This window comes from Heteronotia binoei, chromosome 3 (genome assembly GCF_032191835.1).
Source record: "Heteronotia binoei isolate CCM8104 ecotype False Entrance Well chromosome 3, APGP_CSIRO_Hbin_v1, whole genome shotgun sequence".
Classification (NCBI taxonomy): domain Eukaryota; kingdom Metazoa; phylum Chordata; class Lepidosauria; order Squamata; family Gekkonidae; genus Heteronotia; species Heteronotia binoei.
The window spans coordinates 105,086,260-105,110,935 of NC_083225.1; the positions used below are offsets into that span (position 1 = coordinate 105,086,260).

The following is a 24,676-nucleotide window of genomic DNA, read 5'->3' on the forward strand; positions in this document are numbered from 1 at the left end:
CTTCAGAAGAGATGGTTCTGGCCATCACATTTCCTTCCTCCCCAGACAGCAGGCAGCAGATCCCACAGTGAGGGCTACCATAGCTTCAGCAGACACTACTGATGTTACCCAGTAGGTGGGAGCATGCACAGTCCCAGCCCAGCTTGCCAGTTTTCTGATGGACATGATAAATAACATCGGAACTTGGAAGTCAGGAGTGGTAAGTGGTGGGGTTGGGACCCTTGCATTGGTGTTAAATTGTTGGGGCCAGGACCCTGGGGGTCCCAGCATAATTACAGAACTGGACCCAAGTTCTGGCAAAAGAAATGTAAGTCAATAATTTGGCATGCAAAATGAGATTTTGAAGTTGCTAAAAACTTCAAGACAAACAAACATTTTAAAAATATATCCAGAGCAGGAAACCAGCCAGAAAAACAATAGGTACTTTGGATGACAAAGGAATAAAGGGAACACCAAAGGATGATGGGGATGATGATGGCAGAGAAGTTCAATGGCATTTTTGCTTCTGTATTCATTGTGGAAAGTGTGGGACATGTACCCATGCCATAGTCTCTATTTTCATGAAGGGAATCCGAAGAACTGAGCCAAATTGAAGTGATCAAAGATGGAATTCTACACCTATTGAGGAAGTTAAAAATCAATGTCTCCAGGTCTTGAAAGCATACACCCAAGGTTTTGTTTTTTTTAAGGAACTCAGATGTGAGATGGTTGATCTACTAACCTATCACTAAATGTAACCTATCACTAAATTCAGCCACTGTACCAGAAATCTGAAATTGCAGATTTGACACCAAATTTTTTTACAAAGGGACCCAGAGGGGAACCTGGAAATTACAGGCCAGTCAGGCTAATGTCTGTCCCAGGCAAATTAGTAGAAATTGTAATCAAAGATAGAATTGTTAGACACATAGATGGGCAAAGCCTGCTGAGGGAAAATCAGCATGGCTTCTGCAAAGGGAAGTCCTGCCTCAACAACCTTTCTGAATTATTTGAGAAAGTGAGCAAACATGAGATAGTGACTATTAGACATTATATACCTGGACCTTCAAAAGCCTTTTGACAAGTTAGCTCACCAAAGACTCAAACTTAGCAGTTATGGGATAAGAAGACAGGTTCTCTTATGGATTAAAAACTGGTTAAATGACAGAAAGCATAGAGTAGGAATCAATGCAGAATTCTCACAATGAAGAGAAGTAAGCAGTGGGGTCCAAAAAGGATCGGTATTGGGTCTGGTACTATTTAATTTATTCATAAATAACTGGAACTAGGAGTCAGCAGTGTAGAGGCCAAGTTTTCTGATGACACAAAATGATTCAGGATGAAAACCAAGGCTGTCTGTGAAGCGTTCCAAAAGGATTTCTACAACTGGGTGAGTGGGCAACAATAAGGTAAATTAAGCTCAGTGTTGGCATGTTTAAATTGATGCACACTTAAAAAAAATCCCAACTTCAGGGATAGGCTAATGGGTTCTGGATTTGCTGAGACTGAGATATCAAAAGATCTTGGGGTCATAGGGCATAGCTCAGGGAAAGTGTCAACCCAGGGTGCTGCAATGATGAAAAAGGCAAACTCTCTATGTCCAGGATTATTACGAAAGGGACTGAGAATAAAATGGCTGATGGTGTAATGCCCATGTACAGATCTATGGTGTGACCTCATTTGGAATGCTGTGTACAGTTTCTGGTAGACCTGGAAAAAGTACAGAGAAGGGCAACCAAGCTAATTAGGGGGCTGGAACTTCTTCCCTATGAAGAAAGGTTTAAAAGTCTGGGACTTTTCAGTTTAGAAAAGAGATGACTAAGGGAGGACATGATATACATTTATAAAATTACGCATGGGGTGGAGAGAGTTGACAAAGATAACTTTTTCTTCCTCTCCCAAAATACTAGAACTTGAGGGCATCTAATGAAACTGATAGGCAGCAGATTAAGGACATTAAAAAAGGAAATCCTTATGTGATTACAATGTGGAATTCACTGCAAGATGATATAATGATGGCCACATGAATAAACAGTTTTAAATGGGGATTAGATAAGATTTATAGAGGATAAGTCTATCAATGGCTACTAGCCATGGTGACTGAGGGAACCTCCACATTCAGAGGCTCTAAACCTCAGAATTCCAGAGACAGGAGGCAACATCAGAGGAAGTCCTCAGCTTCTATGCCCTGCTGTTGGCCATGCAAAGGAACTGGTTGGCTACTATGTGAGATAGGATACTGAACTAGATGGATCATTAGTCTGATTCAGCAGGGCTCTTATGTTTTTTAATAGATTTTTTATTTTCTCAATAAAAAGAAAAAAAACACAAAATACATCAACAAAACCAACCAAACAAACAAAAATTTAGGATGGAGAATGCAGTTTCCATACATAACAATACAATAATGTACAACCACATATCCTTTTCACCATTATTTTTGACCCCTCTTCACTCTACATACCACCTTACTAGCCTCATCACCTGCATCATTCTTTAAAGTAATCAATTATTTACATTTACATATCCAATCATAGGGCGGTTATCCATTCTATGCTTCATATTAATTCTATTCTATTTCAATATACTTGACAGAGTATCTATCCCTTTTCTTTCTTTCTTTTTCCTTATCCCCCTTTCACTCTCTCTCTCTTTTTTTGGTGGACTGAGATCATTTATATAGTTTAGGGTTAGTTTTAATCTTCTCTTCCTCATCAGTCATGGAGTTTCTCTTAAAACCTTAGTCTTTTGTTCAGCAATTTTTAATGGTTGATCCATAAAAACTTTCCAATCCAACTCCTTATACATTCTTCTATTAGTGCTTCTGTGTTTCCCTCTCTGAAATGGGTGATTTCCAATATCAACTAAACTGTCCCTCTGTGAATCATCTATTTCTTTCTTTGTATCCCAGAGCTCTATTTTCCTTATCACTGCCAATGCATCACTTGATCTTTGTGATAAAACCTCTTAAGTTCCAAGTGCCAAGGCCTCACTTAATAAAATAAATCCTCCTGCTTCTGCCGTCTTGCTATATGTGCTGCCTGCTCTGTCTCCAATTTAACCAATCTCTCTTCTGATTTTTGAACCGTCTCTATAACTTCCACCTTTTGGCTCATTCCCTTCATTTTCAAGTCATAGAACTTAACCATTTGGGTTGGACCAGATATTTCCACTTTTGTATCAATTGTTTTTCTCTGCAAACTATCCAGTTTTGAATTTAACCTTCCAAACTGTTCCATTAGATTGGCTTGCATTTAGTTCAAAGCTGTCGTAAAGTACATTTGCATGCTGGTTTGCAACTCTTTAATAATATCCTGTGAAATAGCAACACCCACCGGTTCAGGAATCCCTAGTGAGGGTATTGATTTCACTGTCTTACTCATTTTATGTGAGCTGAGTTTATCTCCTACACCTTTACTTACTTATTTGATACCGATTTTATATTTTTCCCTTTCCCTATTCAGATTCAAATTAAACTACTAAATTCATTAAATCACAGGGTCACAATAAACCAACTTAAATTGGCTATTTCTATTTTATAATCATTAATTATAGTTGATCAATCAAATACTAATTAAATAATTAATTATAATCAAACAACAATTACTTCTATTTTCTAATAATTAAGCACTCACACCCTTTCACTGTCTCTCTCACTATTAGTTACTTCTATTTTGTAATGATTAAGCACTCAGACCCATACACTATATCTCTCACACCCTCCCCTCTTCACTCATGCTTTATTATTTCAACCTACACCAGTCACTCATCCATATTAACCCAAGCACTCCCACATCCACTCCTTATCACACATTTTCTCTATTCTACATAGGTAGACAGCCATCTGCAAAATTTTTCTATACAGTCCAATATCTCTCCTGAAAAAAAAATTTTTAATTAAAGTTTCCTAGATCTTCTGTCTTCTTTCTTCTGTCTGACTCTTCTTATGTTCTTATGAGATGCTGGGAACTGAAACTGGGAGTTCCAGCATAAAACTCATAAAGAATCCCACATCAGCTAATACTGAACAAGTTTATATTCTACTTTTCATTTTAAAATATATGTTATTGAGCAACATGTTGTATTTCATGACCATTTTACATATTATGCAGAGGCCCAAATTTACCACAGACGTTCCTTCTCCTTATTCACTGTGTGAGAGCTGCTGTTGCCTATACAATACAGAGCTGCAAGCTGCCTATACAATACAGTAGAAACAGGGTTTCCATGTAGCAGGTTCCCGACAGATCTCACACCACAGTATCCAGAAGCAGCCACCCCGCCCCAAGCAAACCAAGGCTTTTAAAATTTATCATGCTACAAAAATCCATGAATCAGGTTCTCTGAATTACCAGCTTTCATGGATTAAAAAAGTCTCTATTTCCTTTCTTTGCAGAGCAAAAAGGGGGAAACTAGAATTCTCTGCAACATACAGAATTTTTTCAGTAGACAAGCCTGTATAGAAAAGGGCTCCTTGGAGGTAAAATTTATTTAGTCCAATACAGTGAATTTCTGGCAGCAACTGAACTGAAGCTTGTACAGGATTTTTAGTCAAATTAAACTCATATACCTCCAGCCTGTTATCATGTTCAGTTATCTAATAGCAGGAGAGAGAAAGTGGCCTAGGACCTGCCTACCCTTAGGGACCGTCTCTCCCCACATGCTCCCCAGAGAGTACTTAGGTCAGGATCACAAAATCTACTAGTAATCCTTGGGCAGAAGGAGGCCAAATGAAAAACGACCAGAGACAGGGCCTTCTCGATTGCAGCTCCCTGCCAGAGGAAGTGAGGGCCTTGCGGAACCTTGTGCAGTTTCGCAGGGCCTGCAAGACTGTTCTCTTCCAGCTGGCGTTTAACTGACACAGCACCTGTATCTCAAGGAATTTGAAGAAAGGCCTTCACCACTGAAATTAATATTCTGTTTTAACTGTTGAATGTGTAATTTTTAATATTTACTGATTTTAATTGTCTGTTGTGATTTTATGCTGTAAGCCGCCCTGAGCCTGCTTTGGCGGGGAGGGCAGGATATAAATCAAATCAAATCAATAAAAAATAAAAATAAAAAGTGGAGACAACGCTAGCAATTAATATACAACAAATTCACTCTACTGTACGTTTTTTTCTTTTAATGAACACTGCCAATACTGTGACATAATAATAGGGAGATAATATCAAATGATGCTCAAATACTACAGGTCAAACGAGTCAGATGGGATTTTCTAAACTAAACCACAAGTGCTCTTTTTTCAAGGATGTGATTTTAAGAGATTTTTAAAAGAATCCACTTTGCAATCTTCAGGGTTGTACTCATCTTGAACATTTTAAAGCTGTAGTATATGATATCACGAGAACTTTTTTAACTAAAGCAATAACCTGTGTAAGTACTTCAGATAGCAGGTGGCTTGATTCCCAACATACACTGTTACTGTCTTTTCTACGTGTTTTGCTTCTACTGTTTTGCTTGATTAAACAGCAGATTAACATGCATAATATAAAACATATTGTCTCATTTGGATTTAAGGAGATCTAAGCAAATACAAAACAAAGCAATACTCCCACCACTAGTATACACCAAAAGGCAAACTGATTCCCCCCCACCCCCCCAACAGACAAGTAACCACCTCTCAGTCTAACTCTCAGGGTTATTTTAAGTATTCTTCAGATAACCCAAAAGGGAACAGCAAACAGTACTATCACAGAATTAACAAGGGGCCATGTTTCTACTTCTTTCTCTGTTCAATCCTCTTTTGATATGACTACAACAGAAGTTAAAGAACATTCCTATGAATACAAGATTTAACAACTGTGAAGGATTTTATCTGATGACTTAACAGCAGCCTAACAAGTAAAAATTAAGCATATGGGGGGAGCGGAGAGGAGCTTTTCCTATGACTTCAATTCCATGCCTGGAAAAAGTTTCACACACCAATCTTTTGCATGTTAGGTGAATATTAATGATCTTGAAGAAGGGCAACCCAAAAACTGGCAACTCCTCTTAAGCAAATCCTAATGCTGTATCCCACGAACTTGAGAGCAGAGTGTACACCCTCAGATTCCCGCAAACCCTCTTGGCAGCCCTATGCACTAGAACAAAACAGAGCCAGTAAGAAGAGAGCACAGGAGTTTCTGACTCCCAGAAAGGACCTCTACTGAGTGATACTATTACTAACACTTTCTCTCACATTATGCCTACAGAAACAATATCAACTCCAAAACTTTTAAGGTACAAATTTACAAAAAATATCACATGTCATCTGAGTACATGAGGAAGGTTGACACCAAGCCAGACCACTGGATCAGTACTGTCCATTGACCAGCATAAGTTCTTCAGGATCTTACATGTAAAAGTATTTTCCAATACCAGTTAACTAACATCTTTACAAGTAAAAGGCATTCCCAATAATGGTTATCTAACATCATTTAACCGAAGGAGTCTAGGATTAAATGCGGGACTTCACTGCAAGCAAAAGATGCTGTAAGCCACCCTGAGCCTACCACAGAGTTTGCATCTATTACAAGATGGTTGCTACTCAAGAGTGGGGGAAAAATTAAAACTCCCTGGAGCTCTTTTTGTTGAAAAATCACTTCCAGAAAGGGGGGGGGGGGGCCACAAGAGGTCCCTCTCCCTAGCTAAAGCAACTAGTAAAGACTTCTCTAGCGCACAGCACTTTTTTGGGTCCAAGCAGGGCCATAGCTTGAATTTGGAAGGTGGGGGGGAGCATTTAAATTGGGGGGGGGGCACTGATGCCACACCCAGTACCCCAAACAACCTTCCCTCTAGTGGCTCCCTCCCTGCCTGCCTCTCTCTCTTGCCACCGCCCTCCCCCCCAACCAACTTGCTTCCGGGCTGAGGGCAGAAGCAGTCCCCAGCTCACAGGCGAGTTAAAGGACCCGTGGATCAGCTGTTTCACGGGCCCTTTAACTTGCGCGGGGGCTGGGGACTCCTTCTGCTGCTGGCACTGTTTTAGTAGTAGGGAACGGAGGGCTGTGGCAAGCTCACTACCGCCCTCTCTTCCCCACCAGTAAAATAATGCACGGGCCCGCAGCAGAAGCAGCCCCCTGCGTGAGTTAAGGGCACATTAAACAGATGATGCATGGGCCCTTTAAGTAGCGGGGGGGCGCTGCTTCTGCTGCCAGGAGCTGCTCTAGGGCAAATAGGCCCTAGGCAGGTGACCCCCGCCCCCCGCCATGACTGCTGCCAGCCTGCACGCTGTTTTAGTGGCAGGGAACGGAGGGCTGTGGTGTGCTCACCACCACCCTCTCTTCCTCACCAGTAAAATAACGCGCGGGCCTGAAGCAGAAGCAGGCCCCCCATGAGTTAAAGGCCTGCAAAACAGCTGACCCACAGGCCCTTTAAGTAGTTGGGGGGGGGCTGGGGGCTGCTTCTGCTGCCCGGAGCGGCTCTAGGGCGAATAGGACCTAGGCAGGCAACCCCCATCGGCACCCCCCAGCTGCAGCGCTCCACTCGCCCCCACCCGCTGCCAAAGAACCCCACTCTCTTGCCCCCCCACCGCTCCCTCACCACGGCGCTCTGTTCGCCCGTCGCTCCTCCCGTTCACTGTCCCTCCTCCCTCCGCTCGCCACAACTGCTGCCGGCCAATGTGCTGTTTTAGTGGCAGGGATGGCTGTGGCAAGCTCACCACTGCCCTCTCTTCCCCACCAGAAAAAATAATGCACATGCCAGCAGCAGAAGCAGGCCCCCATGCAAGTTAAGGGCTCACGAAACAGTTGATCCAGGGGCCCTTTAAGTAGCAGGGGGCTGGGGGCTGCTTCTGCTGCCCGGAGCGGCTCTAGGGCGAATAGGACCTAGGCAGGCAACCCCCCATCGGCACCCCCCAGCTGCGGCACTCCAATCGCCCGCACCCGCTGCTGCAGCGCTCCACTCGACCCCCCCCACCGCCCCCCTACGGTGCTCTGTTCTCCCGTCGCTCCTCCCGTTCACTGCCCCTCCTCCCTCCGCTCGCCACAACTGCTGCCGGCCCATGCGCTGTTTTAGTGGCAGGGAAGGGAGGGCTGTGGCAAGCTCACCACTGCCCTCTCTTCCCCACCAGAAAAATAATGCACGGGCCAGCAGCAGAAACAGGCCCCCATGCAAGTTAAGGGCCCACGAAACGGCTGATCCAGGGGCCCTTTAAGTAGCGGGCGGCTGGGGGCTGCTTCTGCCGCCAGAAGCAGCTCTAGGGCAAATAGGCCCTAGGCAGGTGCCCCCCACAGTGCCCCCTGCCCACTGTGCTCTGCTTGCCCCCACCCACTGCCACGGCGCTCCATTTGCTCTCGTGCCTACCCCCTCCGCGCTCTGCTTGCCTGCCGCCGTGGCACTCCCCCCCACTCAGTGTCCCTCCTCCTCCCGCTTGCTGTGACTGCTGCCAACCTGTGTGCTGTTTTAGTGGCAGGGAAGGGAGGGCTGTGGCAAGCTTATCACCCCCCTCTTTTCGCCACCAGTAAAATAACATGCAGAAGCAGGCCCCCGCGCGAGTTAAGGGCCCACGAAACAGTTGATCCACAGGCCCTTCAAGTAGGGGGGGGGGGGCTGGGGACTGCTTCTGCTGCCAGGAGTGGCTCTAGGGTGAATAGGCCCTAGCCATGCACTGCCCACTGCCGCAATCCATTCACCCTCACCCACTGCTGCGCTCTGCTCGCTTGCCCCACCATGATGCTCCCCCTGCTCGCTGCCCCTCCTCCCCCTGCTCACTGCGAATGCTGCCGGCCCACGCACTGTTTTAGTGGCAGGGAAGGAAGGACTGTGGTCCTCTCTTCCCTACCAGTAAAATAATGCGTAGGCCGGCAGCAGAAACAGCCCCCAGCCCCCACACCAGTTAAAGGGCCCGCAGCTCAGCTGATCGACGGGCCCTTTAACTCAGGCCGGAGACTAGGACTGCTTATATCCGCCCCCCCCCCCCCCGCCACAGAAGTGACCTCTCCACTGTCCTGGAGCCATGGCAGAGGCCCAGGGGCCGCTTGGGGCCCCAGAGTCAGGGGGCTCTTCCAGAAGTCAGGGGGCTATGCCCCCTCGTCGCTGGAGGCCTCGGTCCAGGAGGAAACTGCTCCTTAACCCTTTGATTGGCCATTTCAGCTTCTTCTCAGCCCGCCTCCTCTTCCCTTACTGACACCAAGCGAAACCAATGAAAAAGTCACGCTCTTTTCAAGGGAGAACTACGAACCTCCGAAACGAGTCAAGCGACTAGGAAAGCGGCAACCTTCAGCGGCGTGTAACTAAAGTCTAAGGAGTCACGTTACCTGGAAAACGAGGTCCTGAACTGAAATCTTGTGCTACGCATCTCCACATCTGGAGTGGAGATTTATAGTTACCGAACAGCTCCGAAGTACAGTGTGACGCGACTGGCGGCCCAGGAACATAGATACCAGGTATTATAGAGCGGCTACTCCACTCTTCAGACAACTTCCGGCATAGTGATTACTGGGAAAAGGAGCTCATCGGAGGGAAAAGCGTAATGTGAACTGAGCATGTACATCGTCTGTCGGGCTTTTAAGTCGTCATCAAGTTTTTTCTGGTTTCTTACCTAGTTAGTTGATTGTCTGATGTGAGATGGATGTGAGCTTTAATTTGTTTACTTGGAAGTCGGGACTAGGCTTTGTTGCACGTAGTGGTGCACCAAAATCAGGCTATAGGGCTCCTGTGAGGTATTTAGAGGTGTATATTAGGAAGAGATTCTAAGGCTGTGCGTCACTACACGCTTGCTTTGGAGTTAGGATCGCTTAATTTACGGTTTACTCCTGAGTAAACATACAGAAATTTGTACTAAGTTAGTGTAATCAGAAGTAAACTCAATAGTACAGCTTTCAACTACCTTTGACTGGGTAACTCTTAGTCGGATTGTGTTATTCTTTCTGTGTAAGGGAGAGCCAGTTTGGTGTAGTGGTTAAGTATGCAGACTCTTCTCTGGGAGAACCGGGTTTGATTCCCCACTCCTCCACTTGCAGCTGCTGAAATGGTCTTGGGTTAGCCGTAGCTCTGGCAGAGGTTGTCCTCGAAAGTGCAGCTGCTGTGAGAGCCCTATCAGTCCCACCCACTTCACAGGGTGTCTGTTGTGGGGGGAGAAGATATAGGAGATTGTAAACCGCTCTGATTTAAGGAGAAGGGCGGGGTATAAATCTGCAATTATTCTTCTTCTAGTTGGTATACCTAATCTCTATTTTTAAATATTGGTTTAGAAGAAGACCGTGGATTTATATTCCACCCTTCTCTCTGAATCAGAGTGGCTTACAATCTCCTTTATCTTCTTCCCCCACAAAAGACACCCTGTGAAATAGGTGGGGCTGAGAGAGCTCTCACAGAAGCTGCCTTTTTAAGGACAACTCTGTGAGAGCTATGGCTTAACCAAGGCCATTCCAGCAGCTATAAGTGAAGGAGTGGGGGAATCAAACCCTGTTCTCCCAGATAAGAGTCTGCACACTTAACCGCTACACCAAACTGGCTCTCATTAGGTATACTTAACTCTGTTAATGGGCCAAAACTATCCAAATACCTTTTGGTTCCTGCAGAATTATTCACGTAGTTGATTGTCCCTCTGTAGTGATTTACATGGAGTCCCATTTACTTTGCTGTGATTTTTAATTTCTAGATCTGTGATTGTGTGTGTCATTGCTACACAGTTTGTGTTAGAATTTTAAAAATCTAATTTACACAATGTATATTCTGCCTTTCTGTTCTCACAAAGCCCACCAAGGCAGCTAACAAATTAAAACTTAGGTAATAGAATTACATTTTGAAGCAATTAAAACCAACCCAAAAGAAGAACTCTAGTCATTAAAGCAATTCAAGCCAGAACTAAAACACATCTAAAGACATAAAAACAATTTAAACATTGGGCAGGAAAGAGGAATCACTGGGGAGCACCAAGCAAAACAAAAAGTCTTCATCCGCTAGCAAGTGATGGCAATGGAAGAGGACTGAGTATTCTCCCTGGGGAAAGAGTTTCAGGATTTTGGTGTCATGACCAGGGAGGCCCTCTCCTGGATTGCCACCCACCTAATCTCAGAAGGCAGTGGCACCTGATACAGGGCTCCAAAAGTAACTATAGTGAACACTTCTCAAGAGCAGCTGTATGTACAGCACAGTAATCTAATCTAGATGGAATCACAATAGCCAGATCATTTCTACCCAGGAAAGGTTGCAGTTGGGCTGGTAAAAGGCACTCCTGACCAGAGCTGCCACCTGCTTATCTAGCAGGAGTCCTAGGTCTAATAACGGAAGATTTGTATCACTTACCGTGAAGCTTCCTTCTCGGTGGACTGGCAGTGGGTCAGTCCGACTACTGGGTATAGGCTCCTCCTCCTCATCACAGGGTCGGGTCTTCCAATTGATCCGGAGGGGGGGAGTGGCCTATACCTCCCAGAACTCTCCAGTTGTATCCAAGTCGCATCCCCCTACGAAAAATAACTTCCAAAACCTCCCCATTCACATACAGAAAATGAGTAAACGAGGAGAACAATTTTATTATGTTTCAATACACCATACAGAATGGATAATTGAACCAAAGCATTACTAACCACAGTAATATAACTTATTCCAAGAGAGGGAACCAGCTCCAGAATCCATCTCCAAAACCCAGGAAGCCATTCAACCACCAAAGGGTGGGCCGGACCGACCCACTGCCAGTCCACCGAGAAGGAAGCTTCATGGTAAGTGATACAAATCTTCCGTTCTCCGGTGGTCTGGTCAGTGGGTCGGTCCGACTACTGGGACGTAACAAAGCTGAACATCCCCGGGCGGGACCGGCTTCCCTGTTTAGAGTGCATGCTGCAGCACACACCTCCCAAAGGCCGCCTCCGCCGAAGCCCACTTATCTACCCTATAGTGCTTGGTAAAGGTATGCACCGACCTCCAAGTTGTTGCCTTACACACAGCTTCCAAGGACGGAAAGGACCTATACACAGCTGATGTTGCAGCACCCCTCAGAGAATGAGCCATGATCCCATCCGGAGGGGTTTGACCTTGGGCCTTGTAAGCCAGAACAATACACTCCCGAAGCCATCTGCTAAGAGAGGAAGTGGAAACCTGACGTCCCTGCGACCTTTTACTGAACGAAACAAACAAGGAGTCAGACTTTCTCCAGTCTTTTGTGCGCTCAATATAAAAACTAAGCGCCCTCTTAACTACGGCCCGCGGGCCAGATGTGGCCCGCTGAGGACGTTTATGCGGCCCGCAGGGTTATGGCAAAATCAGACCGGAAGTGACGTTCGACCTAAACTCGTGTTAGCAACGCACACTTCCGACACTGGGCTGAGGCGGCGGAGACAGAGTGTGAGGTGATACCGAGGTGAGGTGAGTTCCTAGGCCGGGGTGTGTGGTGTGGGGAAAGGAGAGAGATGCAGAAGACGGAGAACTGACGGCCTGCGGCCTTGTACAGTAACGGCAGTCCGGCCCTCCAACAGTTTGAGGGACAGTGAACTGGCCCCCTATTTAAAAAGTTTGAGGACCCCTGGTCTAGACAGTGCAACTCCCTTTCCTTGGGAGACTTAGGATTGGGACAAAAATTCGGAAGTACCAATTCCTGAGACCTATGAAAAACAGAATTAACTTTAGGGATGAAAGAAGGGTCTGGCCTTGTCAGAGTTCCTTGTCAACCGAAAGGGCCCGCAATTCAGACACTCTACGTGCCGTGGTGATGCCCACTAGAAAGAGTGCTTTTAAAGTCAGCTCTTTAATCCCACATGAAGCCATGGGTTCGAAGGGACGCTTACACAGGGCATTCAGCACTACATTCAGCTTCCACGAAGGGAACCGGTGCACCTGTGGTGGTTTGAGAAGTGCAGTACCCCTCAAAAAGTGTCTAATATGCGGATGCATTGACAAGGCCTTACTCCCCCGCACCCCTTGGATAGCAGAGATGGCAGCTACCTGATGCCGTAGTGTGCTAGTGGAAAGCCCTTTGTCCGCCCCCTCCTGTAGGAAACAAAGAACACCTTGAATGTTCACCTTCATCGGGTCCCACCCCTGTTGAGCCGACCATGAAGAAAAAACCTTCCAAGTGGTGTTATACACTCTGTTAGTGGATAATTTACGTAACGCCAACATAGTGTCCACCACCCTCTTGTCATAACCTAGCCCTTCGAGCAGCAACCGCTCAACCTCCAAACTGTCAACTGTAACAGGTCCGGCTGAGGATGTGACATGTTGCCCTGAGTCAGAAAGTCGACCCTCCTCGGTAGCAGCCAAGGGGGCTGAACCGACAACCTCAGAAGTTCCTGGAACCACGCCCGTCTTGGCCAGAAAGGAGCCACCAGCACCATCTCTGCCCTTAACTCCACCACCCTCTGAATCACCCTGGGCAATAGAGGAATGGGCGGGAAGGCATACAGTAGACCCGCCGGCCACTCGCCACTGAGCGCATCGGTTCCTTTTGCTTTTGTGTCCCTGTTTTTGGCGAAGAACCTGTCCACCTGACAATTCTCTGCCGTGGCAAACAAGTCCACCGCCTCTGGACCGTACCTGTCCACTATCGGACTGAAGGTGTCTCTGTGCAACATCCACTCCGTCTGGTCCAGAAAACGTCTGCTGAGCCAATCCGCCAACAGGTTGTCCTTCCCCGGAACATGAACCGCCTTGATCGACAGGAGATTGGTTTCCGCCCACTCGAAAAGAACCTTCGCCTCGGCATGAAGAGATTTCACCCGGGTTCCTCCCTGTCGATTTAGTACGCTTTGGCTGTTGAGTTCTCCATTTTTACTAGGACATGGCGACCTGTCAGGACGGCCTGCAACCCTAGCCGAATCGCTCTGAGTTCCAAGAAGTTGATACTGCGCTTCATCTCGTGGGGCTCCCATTGCCCCTGAATCATTTGATCCTGTGAGTGAGCCCCCCAGCCCCATAGACTGGCATCTGTGGTCATACATACTCTCTGGGGTTCGCGAAGTGGATGACCTGGAAGAAAGCGAACCGGATCCAGCCACCACTGTAACTGGGTTGTCAACTCTGACGTCAATGTCACCAGTTTGGGAATTTTGTTCCCTATAATGTCTTGGAATGGACGAAGAAACAACTGCAGGGGTCAAGTGTGGAACCTGGCCCAAAACAGCAGGTCCTGAAAGGAGACCATCATTCCTAACAACAGAGAACAGAACTTCTCCCGTCTCTCTATAGTCAAGAAAACTCTGTCCACGGTTGTATCTATCTCCACCCCCAAGTGCACTAGCCTCTGTGAGGGAAGAAGATTGCTCTTTTCCAGGTTCACTACAAAGCCGTGACAACGTAACATGGTCACTGTCTGTTGAATGCCCTCCAGGCACTGTTGGTATGACGCCGCCTTCACCAGAATGTCGTCCAGGTAAGGAAACAGGGCCACGCCCTGCAGTCTCAGCTCCGCCACCAGGGTCACCAAAATCTTTGTAAACACCCGGGGCGAGGACTTCAGACCGAAAGGTAGGGCCCGATACTGAAAGTGTTTCCCCCCGTAGGAGAAACGCAGAAATTTTCTGTGCGATTCCCGAATGGGAACATGTAAATAAGCCTCGGATAGATCCAAGGAAGCCAGGAAATCCTGAGGCTGAATGGCTAGCAACACTGACCGTAAGGTCTCCATTTTGAAATGCTTCGTTAGAACGAACTTGTTGAGCCATTTCAGATCCAGGATGGTCCTGAACTCCCCGTTCTTCTTTGGCACTAAAAAAATCACTGAATAAACTCCCAACCCCTATTGGGGTATTGGGACTGGCTCTACCGCCCCTATATCCAGCAAATGCTGAATGGCTGACAACATTGCTCTGTTAGCAGTCAAATCCCGCTTCCGTGGGACCCAGCGAAAGCGGTTGGGAGGGGGGGAGAGAAACTCTATGGCGTAGCCCTGTGCCACCACCTCCAGTGCCCACTTGTCTTGAATCGAATGATTCCAGGTGTCTACAAACAGAGAGAGACGACCTCCTATTTTCCCTGTTGCCTGGTGAGAGGCATAGTCATTGGGATCCCCCTTTTTTTGAAGGGGTTTTAAAATTCTGGTCTGACTTTCCAGAATAGTAGGGTTTGGAATCACGCCCCTTCTGTTGCCACTTTCCTCTAAAGGAACGAAAGGAACCCGGTCTAGAAGACTTTTTGGGGTCTCGAAAGGAAGGAAAGGATTTCCTCTGTTTTGCCTCTTTACCCTTGGAGGGTAGGACCTTCTTTTTATCCCTGTTCTCAATGAGATACCTGTCTAAGCCCTCTCCGAACAACAAGGCTCCTTTAAAGGGTACTGCTGCCACCCTGGCCTGGGCTGCAGTATCTACCTCCCAATTTCTAAGCCAGATGTTGCATCTAGCCGCCACACCACATGCCATGGCTCTAGCCGCTAGCTGCATGGTATCCAATGAGCCATCTGCCACGAAGGCAGCAGATAAGGCAATCTTTTTAAGCTCGTCCTTGAACTCCTTAGGAGCTCCACTATCCGCTGCTGCTAAATTATTAGCCCACGTACACATTGCTCTGGCAAACGATGATGTTGTGGCTGCTTTAATGGCCCAGGCTGTCGCCTCAAATTCCTTGCGCAAAGCCTGCTCTATTCTCCTATCACATGGGTCCTTGGGTAAACCATCTGCGTCCATGGGCAGGACCGAATTAGAGATCAGACTAGTTACAGGGTCATCCACCGTTGGTAACTTTAGTCTCTTAGTGGCCTGTGGAATTAGGGAATAGAGTTTAGAAAGGACTTGCTGGGTGGCCTTGGGCTTAGCAGGCCGTTCCCACTCTGCCTTAACCATAGCAAAAAAGGCAGCTGGCAAAGGAACCCCTGTCTGAGCGCTACTCAGTTTTGGCATCATTTCCCCTGAGCCTGTAGGAAGGTCAGGATCCAGTTCCTCATTTTCTTTAGGAGTAGCCACAAAATTAAGGGTCCTTAAAACCTTAGGGAGCAACTTTGAATAATATTCGAGGGGGGGAAGCCTGGATTGCACTGTAGCAGGCTGCTCCTCCTCTTCTGAAAGTTCACCTTCCTCCCTGTCTGACTGTTGATCAGAGCACTCCGACTCCTCAGCCGAACTTAGAAGAGGCGAATCTAGGCCTAAATGAGACCTGCCCTTAGGTCGCCCTTCCAGAGAGTCACTAGGGCTGGTATCTCTGCCTCTTTTCCTTCCCTCTTGTTTCTTTTGCTTCAATGAGGAAGCAGGGGAGTCCAGGTGTTGACGGAGGTCCTGCCCCAACTCTTTTAACATTTCTTGTTTAAGCCATTGCAGCAAATTTGCTTTGGCATCCTCCCCTGAAAGATCAGGGTTCTGAGCCTCTTGCTGAGGGGTCAGTGTTCCTGACAGAAGAGGCAGGTCGAACTCACTGGGGGAATTGCTCTTTGAGCTAGCCGCCATTTCGTTGCTTCCCCACGTCACTGGAAACAAAAGTGAAAGTAGAGGCAATAAGGAAAATAAAAAAGGGCACGAAGAGCTTAAAATGGAGGGCAGCGTGTCTGCACTGCACCCCCTGTCGGGTCTTAAGGCGTCTTTCCACTCTTCCCTCAGACCCTTAAACTGCCCCCGTGAAGGGTTTCTCCCCGCTGCCATGCGTTTCACTGCAACGCAGCTTGGGCTCCAGGCAGTTCTGTCTGCGCTGTGCCTCTTCCCAGGGGTTTAGTCGGTCTTCCGACCATGCCAGGCCCTTTCCCACTGCGGGGCGACTTACCGCGCTGCAGCTTTCGGGCTCACGCTGCTTTGTGCCGCTTTCCTCCTGCTCTGTTTCTGTCGCGTCAGCAAGGAAACGGAGCTCTAGAGGGCTCTGCCGTCTCAGACGATCGGGCCTGCTCGTGAGTAGCCCTCTGGCAGCTTGCCCCTCTGCCGGTTTTGTTGGGGACCAACCCCTACGCTCCCGGCCTTCGTTTTCCTGCTCGTCCGGATCTTCTGCGCTTTTCCCAAAGGCGCTCGGAAGAAACCGTCCTGCTTCATGCAGGGCTGGGAAGAAACTGGAGAGTTCTGGGAGGTATAGGCCACTTTCCCCTCCGGATCAATTGGAAGACCCGACCCTGTGATGAGGAGGAGGAGCCTATACCCAGTAGTCGGACCGACCCACTGACCAGACCACCGGAGAACATCCACAGAACATGAATGTGTTCTTACAAGGGAATTGCAACCCCATCCAGAACAGGTGCCACTTTATAACTGTGGTCAGACCCAGGGCCAGCCCTAGACTGTCTGGCTCCCTAGGCAAGGCTAACTTCTGGCACCCCCCTGCACTTTTAGCATCACTGAGTCACACAGGGGGCACCCAGTTTGGCTCCCCCAGAAGGACAGCACCCTAGGCAATTGCCTAGTTTGCCTAGTGAAAGGACTGGCCCTGGTCAGACCTTCTCCTTACCAGTAGTACTTCCACCCTGTTGGTATTAAGCTTTAGTTTATTAGCACACATCCACTCTGAAACTGCTTCCGGCACTGGTTCAGGGTTTTTTCAACCACCCTGGAATCAGCTGGAAATATGAGATACAGCTGAGTCCAGAAGCATATCCTGATTGATGGTATCAGGCCAGGAAAATCAACAGAGTTGTGCTCCCTCTGTCCATCTCCCAGAGCAGGTTCTCCTCCAGGACAACTGAGACTGCCTTGTCCGACAACTAGACCTAAAATAAGATTTGGAAAGGATCTGAATTATTTGCCTCTTCCAGGAAAACTGGAAGTTGCCTAGCCACCCATTCAGTCAACTTGCTCAAGAATTGAACATTTGAGACTGGTCAGCAGTTACTGAGATGATGAACTCTCCATATAGAGAAGACCTAAGTGATAGCAGGGAGTGGGGGAGGTATTTAGGTTCTTTTGTACTATGTTTGTTCTCAAGTCTAGAGCATAATTTAATTTGGGCTATTTGCTTAAAAGTGAAGATTTTGCTTGCAGCTATTTCATTTTGATGCCAAAGATACATATTTGATGTTACTGTGCTGTTTCTTCTCAGAGCTTTTGAAATAAGACTTGATATATAATTAAGTCTACGAAGCCATGCAAGCTTACCCTACTGAATGTAGACGGTTTTAAATTATTGAATAAATATGCATAGGATTGGAATGCAGGTACCCTTTAGTGAGAATTCTTTTATTTTTCATATTAAAATGTTTCCAAAATAGTTAACCATGTAATGTCAAATAAATAATAATAAAGTAAAACAGCGAATATAAACTCAATATCAAATAATTAGAAGAACTAAACATTTAAAAATCAATTTTAAAAAAAACTCAGAAAGGAACAAAAGGATAATTGTTTGACATCTTAAGCCATTAGTAAACTTTCCAAGCAATCATCTTTGAGAAGGGCATTCTATAGGTGTACACTGCAATTAAAAAAGCTTTCTCCATGTGCTTCAAGACTAAGGACTAACAGAAGCACTTTGCGTAAGGAAGATGGTGATCTTTCAGATATCCTGGGTTTTAAACTTCAAAATCAGCACTTTAAATTGCACTTGGGAACAAATCCATTTCTGATGTATGGCTCATAGAACAAATAAGTATTCATTACAATATATCCTCATTAATAACCTTGTTGCTATGTTCTGAACTAAATTTCTGAAAGAGTTTTCATGGTAGCCCCATGTACAATACTCTACAGTAACTACAAATATGAGTATTTTGGAATCATTGAGGGTTTAAATTTCTTCCTTCACGTATACTATATATAGCATTAACAGTTGCAAGTAATAACATTATTTTTCCTCTGCCTTGTTCAGGAATCAAAAATGAGTAATTTGGAAGAAGCTGAAGTACAACTTTCTGAGTTAGATTTGCTCTCCAGTATGTTTCCTAATGAAGATGAATTTAAGGTCACAGATCAACTCGCTTTAGCAGAACTAAAGGATCTTGTTGAAAGATGTTCACTGGAAGTGCCATCTTCAAAAATACATTTTATGCTGAAATTAGAATTACAGACTCCTGGTGGCAATAAGGTAATACAGTTTTCTTGTTCTAAAGTAAGTAATTTAGCAAACTGAAACTAGATTTTTAGTAATTTCCACTGTTTAAAATCTCTTTCTAGGCAGAATTTTCTTTGTCCTGCGCCTTTCCATTTAAGTACCCAGCTATTCTTCCAGAAGTTACTATCAGGTACTATGTGTTTTGATATGGAGAGATGTTGGATAATAATATGTTGATATTTGTCATCCTTGTGAAGAAGATATTGGATTTATATCCCGCCCTCCACTCTGAAGAGTCTCAGAGCGGCTCACAATCTCCTTTACCTTCCTCCCACACAACAGACACCCTGTGAGGTGGGTGGGGCTGGAGAGGGCTCTCACAGCAGCTGCCCTTTCAAGGACAACCTCTGCCAGAGCTATGGCTGACCCAAGGCCATGCTAGCAGGTGCAAGTGGAGGAGTGGGGAATCAAACCCGGTTCTCCCAGATAAGAGTCCGCTCACTTAACCACTACACCAAACTGGCTCTCTTATATTATATTGTGTAATATAAAGATCCTAACAATTGGAGTGAGACTTCATGTTTTAAATATCTTGGGGTCAGTAATCTCAAAGTAAACATATTTGGAAGTCTCTGCATGTTCAGGATCTGCATGACTAAGGGTGCTGCTAAAACAAGCTGTTACAAGTGAACCCAAATAATGGCGTTCACTGTTAATTTAATTAATTTCCTTCTACTGTTCAACATACTGAGTAGATTTTATGTAAATCTTTTGTAGTTCCTATTGTTTATAGGTAACTGTTTATAGATGCAGTTCTATCCCCTTAAACTTTCCTCTCTTCTCTACCCTCACAAGATTTTCAAGGGTTGCGCCTACTTAATGCTATTGTCACATAATCTTTTAATATTGTCTTTTCAGATAGTTTCCCTAATCTGTCCAAGATTTTTGTTTTTCATATTATGTACTTTTTCACTTTCCAGATCTTCATTCCTAAGCCGATCACAGCAGATTCAGCTAAACACAGATCTCCTAGCTTACTTGAAGAAAAACTGCGCTGGTGAAGTTTGCATATTAAATGCTAGAGAATGGGTTAAAGATCATGCTGCTGCCTATATCAACAAAGATTTCTCATCTTCTTCTTGGGAGAAATCAGATGTTAAAAGATCAGAAGAAATTTTCACTAGACTCTGGATTTACAGTCATCATATTTACAACAAACACAAAAGAAAGAATATAGTTGACTGGGCTAAGGAACTTACTCTGTCTGGATTCAGCATGCCTGGGAAACCAGGTATTATTTGTGTAGAGGGCCCACAGACCATGTGTGAGGAGTTTTGGGGAAGGTTTGTTCTTCATATGTTATATTTAATTTAAAGTTCTTCTGCAGTTGGTTATCTGTAATATTTCATGTATGAAAAAAACATAACACCAAATACATAGTAAATTATGGAAAATTTCAAGAAGGGTAGTCTAAAAAATACATAATTTATGTATCCCCCCCCCCCCCCCCGCATAAAAAGAAAGAAAGAAACTCATCAGAAGGCAAGATTTCTTCAATGTAAGCTTTGGAAAGAGAAAAAGCACACATACTCATGGAACTTAATTTTTTTCTAGCCACTGACTACTGTGCATTTATCTTTGGATCATGGTCAACTTGTATAGGTCTCAGTAAACTGAACTTCAAGGTTACCTGAAACTATACAGGTGACCAGAGACTTGAATTCATGTCTCTTGGCTCCAAATCTACCACTGTTGCTGGAAAGAGTGGCTTTATTCCCTAATGACTGAAAAAAGCGTACAAATGTACAAAATTAATAGTTTGTATATGAAAGTACTCATGGGCACCCTTACTAGCAGTTCCTTTAGCAGAATGTTGGCTGTCTTATGTTAATATAATTATGGTTCAAAATTTATAATCAAATAGTATATCAGTTCTGGACTTTAGCAACTATCAAACAGATCACTTAGAAATATCATCCTCCCTCTTCCAGTACTTCTCTTTTTGGTCCCAATATGGAACTTATAGAAAGTGGTTATCCTCAAATGTTAGGTCCATTTCCTATTGGTCCATTAGAGCCATTTCTACCACTGACATCAAGGACTACCAGTGTGATAGTGATCCAGGGATCTCTTATATAAGTAAGGATAACATATAGAAATTAGATTGTTTTCAACTACCTAGAAGTTTTTTTCTGGTTCATATAAATCCGATTTGTATAAGCTCTGACTATTTTAATAAAAATGTTTTAGAAATTATATGATAGGATGGTAAAGAAACTTTACTTCCAGAAATATTTGCATAAGGGAAAGTTGTCTGTATTTTGAATGTAGGTTTATGCCAAATATATTACAGTCAAATATATGTAATATTATTAATGTAACAATTGTTCAGATATACTAACTCATATAATAGATTCAGGTGGGTAGCCATGTTGGTCTGAAGCAGCAGAACAAAGTTTGAGTCCAGTAGTACTTTTAAGACCAACAAAGTTTTATTCAAGGTATAAATGTGCATACTGTTACTGATCCATGCATATAGGTAGAGGGTGAGCAGCAAAACAGCATAAGTATAATAAACAATATAAACAAGTATAATAAACAATATTTAACAGATGCAAGGATCAAACTGGAATAAAAAGTTTAGTTTATATGGTCACTATTTGGTTGGGTTTAATTCTGGCCCAGAATTAAACTCAAACAAATAGGGACCATATAAACTAAACTTGCTGTCCAAGCAGGGCAATGAATGTAGACTACACAGTTATTCTAGTCTACATTCATTGCCTTGCTTGGACAGCAATATAGGGCAGCAATTTTAAACATAACTTTATTGGAGTTAGCCCCATTGGATTTACTGGGATTTAAAAGGTAGTCCCCTGTGCAAGCACCAGTCGTTTCTGACTCTGGGGTGACGTTGCATCATGATGTTTTCATGACAGACTTTTTAATGAGGTGGTTTGCCATTGTCTTCTCCAGTCATCTACGCTTTCTTCCCAGCAAGCTGGGTACTCATTTTACCGACCTCAGAAGAATGGAAGGCTGAGTCAACCATGAGCTGGCTACTTGAACCCAGTTTCCGCTGGGATCGAACTCAGGTTGTGAGCAGAGTTTGACTGCAGTACTGCCACTTTACCACTCTGCACCATGGGGCTCTGTTACTGGGATTTACTTCCAAGTAAATATGTTAACATGTGCAATACACAGTTCCATGGAAAACGATGCAGTTGACATTAGTTTCAACTCACATGTTTTCTTTGGTTCACTTGGGTATAATGTTTAATTTATCTGGACCATGATTATTGTGTTTTTGAATCTGTGATTATCTCATTATATTTAGAATCAGAAGATTATCATGGCAACGAATTATGATTCGCCACAGAGAGGACATTTCCTTAGAGGGGACTGAAGATGAAATGGAGAAACAAAGGAAATTTACACGTTTTGAAGAAAAAATATTTGATGCACATGGTGCCAGAGGAAACCACATGGATCTAGGACAACTGTATCGTTTTTTAGTTGATAACAGATGTGCTGATATTTTTCAAATGTACTTTGGAGTTGAAGGACAATAGGCAAGCAATTGGGGAAAATCAGTGGAACAATAAATGAGATTTGATCAGACTTCCTTATCTTTCCTTTTGATCTGTATTTTTATCAATAAAACATTACTAAGAACTTTATTACCAAACATTTTAATTGGAAGCATGGATAGTGATTTCAGGAAAATTTCAGGAACAAGTCTGCAGGTTATTTCCTGAGATGAGGATTATTGTATCACATTTGGTTTATGATGCCCAGTCTCATTCTCTTCTTCCTGTTTATCTGCTGCACCAGATAATTAATTTAATCTGTCTCAAGTTTGAAGATTTGCAGTTTGATTTTGTAATTTTTGATAAAAGGGAAATTATCTATATTCAGTAAATTATCCAGTTTATATGATTTGTATTCTCTCGTTATAATTTTTAAGAACATTCTATACTTCAGCTGTTTACTAATAATGTAATCCAACTGACTTGTTCACATTAATTCCCAGTGGGTAGCCATGTTGGTTTGAAACAGCAGAACAAAGTTTGAGTCCAATAGCACTTTTAAGACTGACAGTTTTATTCAAGGTATAAGCTTTCGTCTGTATGCACACTTCTTCAGATACCAAATAACTCCCAGTTACTCTAAATGCTTAAGAGTCTTATCCTGTGCAAGCCACCGCCACTAAATTAAATGGATTTAGGCATGTCTAACTATGGATGAAGAGCCCCGTGATGCAGAGTGGTAAGCTGCAGTACTGTAGTCCAAGCTCTGTTCACGACCTGAGTTTGATTCCAGCAGAAGCTGGGTTCAGGTAGCTGGCTCATAGTTGACTCAGCCTTCCACACTTCGGAGGATGGTAAAATGAGTACCCAGCTTGCTGGGGTGTGTGTGTGTGTAAATGACTGGGGAAGGCAATGGCAAACCACCCCGTAAAAGGATGACAAATAGCTGATACCTAAAATGCTATGAGCTTCTCGAGTCCAGGCTTAAGAACAACTGACTTACAATATGATTTGAGAATAGCCAGAAATCGTTGTATGTCAGATCTCACAACCATTACACTACTTTTCAGATTCTGGCATGTGGAACCCATACAAAAATGTGACTAATCCTAATCTTGTAGATGATTTCAACAATAAAAAATGTGTTCAGGGAATCCTTTCTGAATTAATCTGTCTGAAGAAATCCAGTGCACTATGGGAAGGTCTGAAGCACATTCTAGAAGTCAATTCTTTATGCAACACACTAGCAAGAATACATTATATCTACTATATGATCTCCAGAAGAAGTAAAGAAGCGTTGGAAACAAAAGAAATATAATTATGATTAGAATAATAATTAGGAAAAGTGGTACGGGGATTGGGTGAAATCGGGTAAAGAAAGGAAATAAGATAAAGAGGAAGGGGTTTATTTGTTGTTAGTATTCAGTTTGATTTGTAGAATGTAATAAGAAAAAAAATGAAATATATTTATTTGAGATGTATAAATATGTTGATAAATGCACACTTAATAAAATATTAATACTGTATAGGATCAGAAAAAAATATGATCTCCATGGGGACTCATCAACTGCAAGTTCCCTTTGAGGGCTCAGTTTCAGGGCATTGTAGGTGGCTAATACTGATAGGCACTGTGGCATGGGTAGGCAGGCAGGTGTATCCCTCCCCCAATGCCATGGTCCTGATCCAGGCCAAACTCCTGTGGTGTTTCTGGGTTGAGTTCCCATGGGACTGCTCAGCTGGCATCCTGTTGCAAGTCCCTGTGGCAGTCATATAACAGATGCAGTTGGGACCTCAAGAGAAGCCTTGAACAAGGATATAGATCCTCCCCATGGTTGTTTATGGATGTTCTGCTAATAAACCTCTAGGCGGATCCAAGTGGGCAGCCGTGTTGGTCTGAAGCAGTTGAACAAAGCAGGAGTCAAGTTGCTGGTGTTAAAACCTCTAGACAGGGTTGGACAATGGAGGGTTGGTGGCTGCACACCTACCTGTATTCTGATGACCTTATCAGGTCTTGCCTTATCTGACAGCACTCTGCAATGATACCTATAAGACTCCTGGTCAGGTGAACAGATCCTTAAATAACAGACTTTTTATTTTTTGGAGAAAAGTTTACCACCAGGTGGCCAGGAGACCCCTCTTTCTGCTGGACTGGAGAATTAGTAAAGTGAGATGAAGTAGATAAACTAATATCAGTCATTCAGTACAGTAACCAACACCAGAGAATCCGTTATAAGATACAATATTCCAGTGACCTTAGCTCAGGACTTAAACATTCTTTGTGCTAGCTCTGAAATTTAGGACCCAGACTTATTTTAATTAATGCATTTTCTAGTTATTGCTACCCCAAAACCTAATCCTAAATT

At 44.3% G+C, this 24,676-nt stretch overlaps 2 protein-coding genes across 5 annotated transcripts in view; one reads left to right on the forward strand and one right to left on the reverse strand.

The window, feature by feature from the left end:
• USP16 (ubiquitin specific peptidase 16) overlaps window positions 1-9,337 on the reverse strand; it is a 44,772-nt gene extending 35,435 nt beyond the window's left edge. The window contains exon 1 of the mRNA XM_060234364.1: window positions 9,140-9,337. The gene's annotated coding sequence lies outside the window, so the exon portion shown is untranslated. The remainder of the gene's footprint in view (window positions 1-9,139) is intronic.
• On the forward strand, window positions 9,243-22,722 carry RWDD2B (RWD domain containing 2B). Of its 4 annotated transcripts, none has more exons than XM_060234371.1 (5): window positions 9,243-9,344; window positions 18,601-18,816; window positions 18,906-18,973; window positions 19,764-20,074; window positions 22,121-22,722. In XM_060234371.1, exons 2-5 carry the CDS (start codon window positions 18,610-18,612, stop codon window positions 22,150-22,152), a joined length of 618 nt encoding a protein of 205 aa, XP_060090354.1. In that variant the 5' UTR covers window positions 9,243-9,344; window positions 18,601-18,609; the 3' UTR covers window positions 22,153-22,722. The 4 variants fall into 4 exon arrangements, with proteins under 4 accessions (XP_060090354.1, XP_060090352.1, XP_060090353.1 ...); XM_060234369.1 differs by having other exon boundaries at window positions 9,244-9,344; window positions 19,764-20,126; XM_060234370.1 differs by lacking the exon at window positions 9,243-9,344 and adding an exon at window positions 9,366-9,531.
• Window positions 22,723-24,676: the final 1,954 nt, after the last annotated feature.